At 37.5% G+C, this 12,071-nt stretch overlaps 1 protein-coding gene across 2 annotated transcripts in view; it reads right to left on the bottom strand.

The window, feature by feature from the left end:
• Positions 1-1,699: 1,699 nt before the first annotated feature.
• The window catches only part of ltbp3 (latent transforming growth factor beta binding protein 3), a 38,302-nt gene continuing 27,930 nt past the window's right edge, over positions 1,700-12,071 (bottom strand). For both annotated transcript variants that reach the window (XM_089016639.1, XM_089016640.1), the window contains exons 16-28: positions 11,211-11,333; positions 10,982-11,101; positions 10,604-10,732; positions 10,052-10,222; positions 9,000-9,080; positions 8,790-8,918; positions 8,501-8,638; positions 8,282-8,422; positions 6,987-7,115; positions 5,230-5,391; positions 5,065-5,154; positions 3,393-3,521; positions 1,700-2,441 (exon numbers count right to left, since the gene is read on the bottom strand). In XM_089016639.1, the coding sequence (XP_088872765.1) occupies positions 2,290-2,441; positions 3,393-3,521; positions 5,065-5,154; positions 5,230-5,391; positions 6,987-7,115; positions 8,282-8,422; positions 8,501-8,638; positions 8,790-8,918; positions 9,000-9,080; positions 10,052-10,222; positions 10,604-10,732; positions 10,982-11,101; positions 11,211-11,333 (1,694 nt within the window). In that variant the 3' untranslated portion in view covers positions 1,700-2,289. The remainder of the gene's footprint in view (positions 2,442-3,392; positions 3,522-5,064; positions 5,155-5,229; positions 5,392-6,986; positions 7,116-8,281; positions 8,423-8,500; positions 8,639-8,789; positions 8,919-8,999; positions 9,081-10,051; positions 10,223-10,603; positions 10,733-10,981; positions 11,102-11,210; positions 11,334-12,071) is intronic.

The following is a 12,071-nucleotide window of genomic DNA, read 5'->3' as shown; positions in this document are numbered from 1 at the left end:
TTGACCAAGAGATTGTCTCACATCTCCTGTCCCACGGATTGTAAATCCGCGTCAATTCCAAGCCGCGACAGTTCCACATATATTGGCCAAAATGAGTTTGTCTGCATAATCATTTCAAAACTATATTAACTAGATGCACGCTCACTTCTTTTGACATCCAAACACTTTTTCCAAAGCAGGAAAGACAATGAAATGATATTTGCACTTGTTGGAGGGGGGCGGGAGTAGCTTGTGGTGAACCACGGAAGCAGTAGAACCTACTTAAATTCAGCAGATGCAGTGGAGAGCAATCAATGGTTTACTCTCCGGGCAGCTCGACCCACTAAAATATATTAATAGCTTTCTCGCCACCTTTCCAGTCACCTCAAAATGGCATCGGCGCTATTTCAGTTGTACTTGTTGCTCAGGCTCCATTTCTTTACACCATGACCTCGTTCTTCTACCCCTAAACCGGTTGCGGAAGGTCACCCTGCTGTTCCAGATCCAACTGACATCACGCTGTGACAGAATGAAACCAGGACAGCGATGGAGGTTGGTGGCGCCATCGCGACGTGAACACCCCCCCCCCCCCCTGAGCTCATAAAATGAGCCGCGTCATTTTTGCATCTGGACCTAATCTTTTTCCAATCTGAAACAGAGCTGCAAATCGGTTGAGTGGAGTTTGGATTGGGATTGGAGAGCCTTTTTATTGATCGAGTGTTGATCACTAATGATAGGACTATTTTGTATATGCATATTCTTAAGCATACAATGTTTATTATTCTCCAATCATTTATGTGTCTAAGTTGTAGGTAGGTAGATAGGTAGGTATATAGATAGATAGGTAGGTATATAGATAGATAGATAGATAGATAGATAGATAGATAGATAGATAGATAGATAGATAGATAGATAGATAGATAGATAGATAGATAGATAGATAGATAGATAGATAGATAGATAGATAGATAGATATATTTAATTTAGTACAACTAGATAGATAGATAGATAGATAGATAGATAGATAGATAGATAGATAGATAGATAGATAGATAGATAGATAGATAGATAGATAGATAGATAGATAGATAGATGGATAGATAGATAGATAGATATAATTTAATTTAGTACAACTAGATAGATAGATAGATAGATAGATAGATAGATAGATAGATAGATAGATAGATGGATAGATAGATAGATAGATATAATTTAATTTAGTACAACTAGATAGATAGATAGATAGATAGATAGATAGATAGATAGATAGATAGATAGATAGATAGATAGATAATTTAGTACAACTAGATAGATAGATAGAGATAGATAGATAGATAGATATAGATAGATAGATAGATAGATAGATAGATAGATAGATAGATAGATAGATAGATAGATAGATAGATAGATAGATAGATAGATAGATAGATAGATAGATAGATAGATAGATAGATATAATTTAAGTTAGTACAACTAGATAGATAGATAGATAGATAGATAGATAGATAGATAGATAGATAGATAGATAGATAGATAGATAGATAGATAGATAATTTAGTACAACTAGATAGATAGATGGATGGATAGATAGATAGATAGATAGATAGATAGATAGATAGATAGATAGATAGATAGATAGATAGATAGATAGATAGATAGATAGATAGATAGATAGAGCAATTTTAACATCATATGCAAATGCACACAATTGGTTGTAATATGTGTATATATATATTTTTTTTATTATTAAACCCTCAACACATTTTCAAAATGGTTCAATGCAGCAAAAACATTCTCGTCTATTCCAAAATCATTCTCGCCATTCATCGCTAAGTGCATGTTTTGTTTGTTATTTCTAGCTTAACGTGTACTTAGGTGCACATGTCAAATTATACACACACAAAAAAAAAACTTCAGTTCTGTCATATTTTACAGCAACAAAACAAGTTTTACAGCAACTTTCAAGCCACAAACTGTACAATAACAACAACACAATTCCAAGTCGGGCAATTCAGAATTAAATAGACGAGGGAGAGCGCGACGTGTAGCCTTCAATGTACAAAATGGGGTTGGAGTAGAAAAACAATCAAAATGATAAAAAAAAAGCAAAATCATTAATTACAGAAACATTGACTTATACATTTATCGTCCATTTTTAAAAAAATTCTTTTTAATCACGTGTGTCGACACGGGTCCTTTGTTTAAATGCAAGTATGCGCAGCATGTGCACAACGCATCTGTGTGCATTGCATGTTACTGCGTGTGGATAAATAAGAGCGACATGTCGAAGGGGTTGACGGGGGGGGTGTTTTATTGGGTTCTCCGGCGGACGCATTTGTTTGGCCTGCGTGTGGCCACAAAGCCGTGTTTGCAGTAGCACTTGTACGAACCCACAGTGTTCACGCAGCGAGCGTTCTCGCACGGGCTACTGCGAGCTCCTGGTTCTGCACACTCGTCAATATCTGGTGGGGGGGGGGAGGTGGGTTAAAAAAAAAGCAGAAATAAACACTACTGCATACAATATTGTGTGGTGGAAGTGAAATTCTATATAACTCATTCACTGCCAGATGATGTGCAAAAAAATGTGTCCACTCCAGTGCCAGGGTTTTAGTCATTTTCACTCAAATTGCAGGATATTGAGTTTAAGGACTACATAAAGTGTAAGAAACCTTAGACTCTCTTATTTTATCAGAAAAAAAATACTTAATTCCTAAGTTATATGGGTCTGGAGCTATGTGAGCTTGAAATGGGGGTGGCTGTACAAAATACAATACATACACATTTATTTATACAGACACTCCCCTACTTATGAACATACAAGTTACGAACAACGAACATTTTTTGTAGTAACATATGTAGTATTGTTTCCAGTTGCATATGTACATATCTTTATAGAGCATATATTTTATTAAATGCTTGTTTTTCATTACAAACCAATACTTATACAAGCCTTAAACGAACTCATATAAACTTTAAACATACTTATATAAGTCTTAAACATACATTCAGTACAAAATATAGCACTGAATCGACTTCCGAATGAATTCAACTTAAGAACGACCATTCGGAGCGCATCTTGTTCGTAAGGTGGGGAGCGTCTGTAAAGTGCTTTAACAACAGCTGAAGCCGGAACAGAGCGCTAACATGGACAAAAGGCAAATGCTTCCACCTTGTGGGGGTGGGGGGGGGCAGTGCGAGAGGTCTGATCACCGCTTTATCGGCACCCCCCACAAGAAAAAAAAACAAACACATTCTGGAATGGCGCTCCACGTCGCACTTTTCAATTCATCAATATATTCCGAGAATGGCAGTGAATGAGTTAAAAAAAACTACAAAGTGCTTGTTGTCCAAATAATGGCGCTATATGTACATAAAGTGCTCACTGCAACGCACAATATAATCAAAGTACAAACCTAAACAGCGGGTGTGGGAGTGGTCCAATCTAAATCCTTGGTTACATTCACACATTGTGCCCAAATAGGAGCGCACACAGTGGCCATTTGCGCAGCTGCATTCGTCTGAATCCTCCTCTGAACTGTCACCTGGCAGAAAATATTTTCATATTAATAAAAAAATAATAATAGAAGTAATATGGCACATGTGTCAAAGTCGAGGCTCAGGGGCCAAATCTGGCCCGCCATGTCATTTTATTCTAAATTTCAAATTGGCCCATAATAACCACAACAGTTATTCAAATAAAGTAAAACGACTCACCATTTGATAACAATGCTCTGATCTTACCTTGAAATGGGCCTCCCTTGTTTCTTCATTTATAATAATACAGGTAACATCTGACTTACGACCAGCTCGACTTACGACCACCCGTACTTACGACCATGACCTCCAGACGCTATTTCTTTTATTTTAATTCTACGCCGGCTTTCTATTCGACATCTTGAATGGATTTCGACTTACGACCATTTCGACTTACAACCCTTTGGTTGGAACGGAGCTCGGTCGTAAGTCGGATGTTACCTGTAATAATAATAATGCATTTAATTTATAAGCGCCTTTCAAAACTCTCAAGGACACTTTACAGTCACATGATATTTTGTCTGCGGGTGAGCAGCGGCAGCCACACGCACCAGAGTTCACTCAACCGGAAGTAACAAAGTAAAAAAAAATACAAAAATACAGTGAGACCTCAACTTACAAACACCTTATCTTACGAACTTTTCGTCTTACAAACGTCAAATTTCTGAAAATTAAACCTTATAATAAGCACTATTTTCATAATACACACGCACCTCGGCTGGCGGAGTGATCTTCGGCGGAAACACACGACCGAACAGCACCAGAGGTTAAGTTAGCAACAGTCCTTATGGAAGGTGACTCTCCTTCCATAAGCCATCAACGACCATCAAAAAGGTAAATAAAACTTTATTTTACAGCACAGTTTATTTCTTTAATTACAGTCCTCATGTAATGTGCCTCTCTTTCCAAACAGCAATTCCCTTTGCCCTTCGACCTCCAACACCATTCCATCGAGCCATCAATGACCATCACAAATGTAAATAAAGTGACTTTATGATACAATGCAGTGTATTTCTTTCATTACAATAGCACATTTATTACACACAGAATAAGGTATGTCGTGTGTAGTTTTAAGGCTTATTTAGTTGAAAAGTATATTTTATGGAAACCTGGGAACGGATTATTCCCATTATAATGGTTTCCTATGGGAATTTTTTTTTTGAGATACACACTTTTCGCCTTACACACTCTGTCTGGGAACTAATTAAGTTCGTAAGTTGAGGTCTCACTGTAATTTCTAAGCGCTAGCTAGCTAGCTGTGTCTTAGCTTTAGTTGTACAAAATGGAGGATGACTGACATGATTTTAGTGTTGTGATTCCCGCTTTTAATGTGGGAGAAAGACCCAAAGGATTTGACCCCCCCCCCCCCCCCACACACGCTTATAAGATTTAAATGAATTGCCTATCGATGCCACTAGGTGGTGACAAAGATGCAGTTGCTCAATTTACTTCAACTTAGTTTGACCAAAGCAATAGTGTAATATAAGGTGGTGGATAACTAATAGACCCCGCCCCCACCCAAAAAAAAAGATGTTAGTAGTGACGTATCACCTGGGTTATAGTTAGCGAAAGCAGTCAAGATATCCTGCTCCCCATCCGACTCTGTCTCCAGGTGCATTTCGCACAAATGATTGAACATCTCTGCATGAGGAAAGGAAGAAGACAAGACCTTCAGTGGACGACAACGCGATAGCGTAGCGTTGACCTTTTACGAACCCGAATGCCTGGGCGGGCACGTGTTGCACTCGGGCCCCCAGCCGCGGCCATAGTGGCAGCAGCACTCCGAGTAGGTGACCAGCATGACGCTTCGCGGATCGCTGCAGATCAAACCTTCGTCCACCTGCAGGAAGCAGACGTCTTTGTGGGCTGCCGTGCGATCTGGAAAAAAAGAAAATAACATCAAAGAGGAATGAGTGCAGGAAGCCTTTTTTTTTTGTCACAGTCATAAAATCCGCAAAATATGACTTTCATACACTGTTGAGGAATTTGAAATAAGGCTAGCAGTTTTGCGTGCTAGGAAAATCGCCCACTCAGCGGGTCCGCTTGTGAACACGTACGTGTAAGTCATGCTTTAAGCCTTCATTTTGTAAACGTTCTCACCTCTTGAGGCACACCTGCACACTCTAAAAAGACCAAGTAATGGTATCACAAAGGATGCCTTGATAAAGATCTGAGTCGCTGTTGTAGTTTAACAGCACGAATTGATCACTGTATTTATTTAGTTAGTTAGTTATTTGCCACGTTAGGATACATACAATGTAAAAGTAGATGTATTTATTTGCATATTTATTTATTAGAATTTTTTTTGCATATTTATTTATTCATTCATTTGTTTGTCGCATTTGGATACACATGAAGTAAAAACATATTTATTTATTCTTGTATTCATGTATTTATTTGTTTTTGCATGTATTTATTTATGTATTTATTTATTTGCCACCCTTGGATACATATGATGCCAAAGCATATTTATTCATTCATTTATTTTTTGTATTCATGTATTTATTTATTGGTTTGTTTTTGTATTTATTTCTATGTGTATTTATGTATGTATTTATTTGCCAACTTTGGATGCACATGATGCCAAAGCATATTTATTTATTTATTTACTTATTTAGTTAGTTATTTGCCACGTTAGGATACATATGAGGTAAAAGCATATGTATTTATTTATTTATTTAGTTATTTGCCACGTTAGGATACATATGAGGTAAAAGCATATGTATTTATTTGCATATTTATTTATTTATGTATTTATTTATTTGCATATTTATTTATTTATTCATTCATTTGTTTGTTTGTCGCATTTGAATACACATGAATTAAAAGCATATTTATTTATTTTTGTATTCATGTATTTATATATTTTTTTTGCACTTATTTATTTATATATTTATTTCTGTGTTTATTTATGTATTTATTTATTTGCCACCCTTGGATACACATGATACCAATGCATATTTATTTATTCATTTTTGTATTCATGTATTTATTTATTGGTTTGTTTTCGTATTTATTTATTTATGTATTTATGTATGTGTTTATTTCTGTATTTCTGCATTTAGTTATTTATTTATTTATTTATTTATATGTGTATTTATGTATTTATTTATTTGCCAACTTTGGATGCACATGATGCCGAAAGCATATTTATTTCTTTGTTTATTTATTTCTTTGTTCATTTGTTTGTCACATTTGAATACACATGATCTAAAAGCACATTTATGTATTTATTTATTTTGTCATTTATTTTTGTATTCATGTATTTATTTATTTTTGTATTTATTGGCCGCCTTTGGATACAAATTATCTCAAAGCATATTTATTTATTTATTTGTTCAATTATACATTTATTTATCTATGCATGTATTCACTTATTTAGTAATGTGTTTAATTGGGTATGTATTTATTTAGTTCTTTCGTTAGTTATTCAGTTGTTTGTTGATTGATTTAAATATCAATTTTTTACCCACCGTCATAGACGCACTGTTTGAGCGCCGCACTGAAGGTGCGAGGAGGGTCACAAAAACAGTGAAAGGAGCCGGGCGTGTTCTCACACCTCCCATTCCTACAGTACGAGGGATCCTGGCACTCATTCACATCTGCAAAAAGGGCACCACAGACACTGATTACAGTATGAACATCTGTATGGAGCCATGAATGGCCACAATTGGCAAAGTGGCGTACACAGAAACGCCGCGATTTTAGCAATACGACGTCACGGTCTTGTGATAAATACAAATTGTGCCGTCTGATCAAGAGACGCCGTTTCAGTTACATCGACAGCAGGGAATACAGTCTTGTATAACGCTCTAACAGCACAGTGGACATACGAGAACTTGAAGTGCATTTGCTGTCAATCGGAATCATTCCATGCATCAAAAGTGAGCGCCATCTTTAGAAAGGCAGATTTGTTTGATACACCTCTTGGGTTGGTTCTAATTCGACTGTGCAGGTGTACCTAACGAACAGCATCTGAAGTTAACAGTGTCCACAATATGTTGTGACACCAGAAAGACAATACAGTAATTCCCCGCTACTTCGTGGTTCGCTTATCGCGGTTTCAGTGCATCACAGATTTTTTTTTTTCAGGGGAAAAAAAAAAACGTTCAGGAAATAAATGCTGAATGTTTATGACATGGCTGTAGCTTGATTGGTTCCCAGCGCCGATGTTTGATCAGTCTAATCAAGTCCAAAACAGGGCATTTGGTGTGTGTGTGTATGTGTGGCTGAGGGAAGTACACTTGTCTCAGCGCCTCCTTAATTGTCTAAACATAAACACATTGGGCGCGTTCCCACTTTACGTATTTTCCCATATCGCGGGTGGTTCTGGTCCCCATTAAGCATGAAAAATGGGGGATTACTGTACAGGTAACATCCGACTTACGACCGGCTCGACTTACGACCACAACCTCCAGACCCTACTTTTACAATTTTAATTCTACACCTGCCACCACAACGCGCTAGCAGGCGGGCAACGCGTATGACAATTTTGGCGAGCCAGCCAGCATCTTACTCTGACACAGCAACCGACCGTGTGATGGCACCAGAGGGGTGAGTTTGCAAGTCATTTAGCCTATGAGTGTCTCTTCAACATTTTGAATGTATTTCAACTTACGACCATTTTGACTTACGACCGTTTGGTCAGAACGGAACTCGGTCGTAAGTCAGATGTTACCTGTATTTCTTTTTTTTTTGCTGCAACCAAATACATTTTTAAGGCCAAAAATGAATTGAACGGGGTTGGAAGCGGGAGGTCTCAACTTACCAGCCTGCTCCTCAGGAGTCACGCAACGGTTGCGGTCGATAGCGAGTGTCCAAGGCGGGGTGCAGATGCAGTAGTAAGATCCCGGTGTGTCCACGCAGAGACCGTTCTTGCAGTTGGCTTGGTCGTCGCACTCGTTCACATCTGCGCAATTAATAACACTTATCATCTCGTTTATGTCCACATAAACATTTTCCGGCAGAGTGATTGTAACGTACTCACCGGCCACTGCAGCTATTACACATTTCTTTTTGTTAGCGTCTGGGGTCCAGGGTTGCTTACAGTTGCAGTAAAAGGACCCCTCGGTGTTGACGCAGTGGCCATTTCTGCACAGGGACTCATCGTGGCACTCATTCACGTCTGAGGGAGAATATAAAAGCAGCATTTTTCATGGATTTAATAATAAATGATATTTTAAGGCAGGATCATGGGGAAAAGTGGCTCGTATCGCGCCGTCGCGTTTGACATCTAATTTTCAGAACCGAATTGTACCTTTCACCTTATAACCTACCAATGCACTCAAGCAGGTTGCCGTCATAGTAGAAACCCTGTTGACAGTAGCACTCGTATCCCGGCTGGGTGTTCTGACAGCGACCCTTCTTGCAGATTTCATCGGCGAAAAGAGAACACTCGTCAATATCTGCAAAGAAATCGCATATAAGTCTTACAAGATCTGCGTCACGGACGAATGAGAAAAGTGCAGCGACGACAGCAAATTTACCCTGGTAGGCGGGACGGCTATACATGATTCCTTCGTCAAAATAGAGACCCTGCCCGTGAGGACACAGGAAGTGGAATTCAGCTGTAAAAAAAGTGGAATGTACATATTTATGAGTCATTTTACTGCGTATGTCAAAGTATTGAGAAAATGGCTGATGCATGGTACATGCAGTTGGGCTTTTATAGCAGACTTAGCTAAATTCAGTTGACGTTAGAGCTGCGTGACTATGAAATAAAAATACTGATCTTGATTATTTTTGTCATAATTGATAACAGAGAGAGAAAGACAAAGAGAGGTAGATCCTATTTTAATAATAATACATTTCATTTATAAGCGCCTTTCAAAACTCTCAAGGACACTTTACAGTAACGGGATATTTTTTCTGCAGGTGAGCAGCGGCAGCCACACGCGCCAGCGTTCACTCAACCCGGAAGTAACGTGGTCATCACAAGAAAACCTTTATTTGTCTTACCCAATGACATAGTTTACAGCAGCGAAATAATCCACATTCAAAATTTTGAAAATTACAAAAATACTAGAAAAATTATTTGCCAAAATTTTGGAAATTAGAAAAATCCCTGAAAAATGATTTACCAAAAATGTTGACAATGAGAAAAATATCAGAAGAATTATTTCCCAAAATTTTGGAAATTAGAAAAATCTCTGAAAAATGATTTACCAAAAATGTTGACAATGAGAAAAATATCAGAAGAATTATTTGCCAAAATGTTTAAAATTAGAAAAATCCCTGAAAGATTATTAGCCAAAATTTTGAAAATTAGAAAAATGCCTGGAAAAATATTTGACAAAATTTTGGAAATTAGAAAAATCCCTAAAAAACTATTAACCAAAATGTTGAAAATTAGAAAAATCCCTGAAAAATGATTTGCCAAAATTTTGAAAATTAGAAAAATGCCTGAAAAAATATTTGCCAAAATTTAGAAAATTAGAAAAATCCCTGAAAAAAATATTTGCCAAAATTTTGAAGATTAGAAAAATGCCTGAAAAATTATTTTGTAGTTCCTGTCATGCTGTCAGCATGTTAGGGTTACCTGAGTGAGAAACAGGACACGGGTAGATCTCACAGTGGTCTCCCCATCCGACCCCGATGGAGCAGCAGCACTCCTGCTTGGTGACGTTGGTGGCCAGGACGCTGTCGCAGAACACCGTGTCATCCAGGTTCAGGTAGCATTCCTTTTTCTCATCTGCGACCATTTGAGGTGCTACGAGGGGGGGATAGAGTGAGAGCTCACCATCTGCCGTAGAAGCAAATGACCTTGGAAGCATAATGCTGAGTCATTATCCGGCAACATCGAAAATACCATGGAAAGAAAATCAATGGCGACATAACGTCGTAATAATATTAGAGCACTTTTTTTAACAGTCAACCACAAATACATTTCTCGTTTCAGCCTGGCAATAACATCTCTTCACACACACACACGACAGTGGGAATTTCCACTTTTTAGTCCTTAAAAGGAAAGATTTCTCTGTAATTGGTCTAATGTGAGCAGATCCCGAATGTGCGACTGGGAGGGAATCAAACGTGGCGGATGGTTCAAGCTCATCATGAAGAAGTGTAAGAGGAATGAGAAGTAGTTTACCCTCGCAGCTGTGTTTGTCCTCGGAAAGAATATAGCCGTGATGGCAAACGCACACATAAGAGCCAGGCCTATTTTCGCATGAGCCGTACGGCTGGCAAAGACCCCAGTCGGATGCGCATTCGTCAATGTCTGCAAAGAAAACAAACACGTGAGCTCAGTTTTTGAGTCGAATTTAAACATCAGATGAAAGAATGTTTTGGTAGATTAAAGTTTGAAAACAATGGGTTTGGGGGTGTATATTTGCTCAGATCTTTTAAAAATAGCAAGACTCACGACTTGGGTAATGATATCAAACAATGACAAATCTGCTTGGTTTAGCGAGAGATACAATCCCGAATTGCGCAACGAAAGCAGGCAGCGTCATTGCAGTGGACTGACCTTGGCATCGCCGCCCTCCCACCAGCGTGTAACCCTTCTGGCACTCGCAGGTGTACGAGCCCATACTGTTGATGCAGCGGCCCCTTTGACAGTTTGATGGCCTCTCGCATTCGTTGATATCTGGAGGGACAATGGAAGCGTGAAAATCACGTCTCGGGAAACTGAGCTGGGCAAAGTGAATGATGAACTTTGATGGGGACTATAAACCATGCGTGTCCATAAATCATGCCTTCGCAGTGGCTGCCTTCCTGTGTACGCTGGTAGCCTGGGTAGCACTGACACTGGAAGGATCCTTCGGTATTGATGCAGCGGCCGTACGCGCACAGCCTGACGTCCTCGCACTCGTCGATGTCTGCGTATTCAGGAGAGGAGCGTAAAACTCATTTGTCATGACACCTCCACTACCACATGGCGAATAAAAGGACATCCCGATACATAACAGTACATTAAAAAAAAATATATATACAAAATAGATATTTAAAAAAAATATATATATATATATATATATATATATATATATATATATATATATATATATATATATATATATATATATATATATATATTATGACTGTAATTATCATGTCCAAATTTCATTTTTTGGAATTGTACTACTGAAATAATCATAAATAAATAAACTCAAAAACAGTAACAAATATAATCTATATATATATATATCTATCTATATATCTATCTATCTATATATATATATATATATATATATATATATATATATATATATATATGTGGCTGGAATTAACATGTCTAAATGTAATTTTTTAAATTGTACTACCCAAATAATCATAATAGAAAAAAATAAAAATATATACACAGTATATAAAATGTTATTTTTTAATTTATTGTTAAGACTTTTTCTAAAAAAAATATATACAATATTTTAGACATATTTTTTTTCGTCTTAAAAAAAAAAAAAATATATATATATATATATATATATACAGTAAAGTCTCGTTATATCGATACTCAAGGGAGTCCGAAAAAATATCGATATAACCGGAACTATCGATATATCCGACCCTGTTTGCATGTAATTTTCTCCGTGCGTGCATAGAAATAGTATCGATATAAC

This window comes from Hippocampus bargibanti, linkage group LG16 (genome assembly GCF_051943395.1).
Source record: "Hippocampus bargibanti isolate YZ-2025 linkage group LG16, ASM5194339v1, whole genome shotgun sequence".
In the NCBI taxonomy this organism is placed as follows: domain Eukaryota; kingdom Metazoa; phylum Chordata; class Actinopteri; order Syngnathiformes; family Syngnathidae; genus Hippocampus; species Hippocampus bargibanti.
This window is presented reverse-complemented; position numbering and strand designations above follow the sequence as displayed.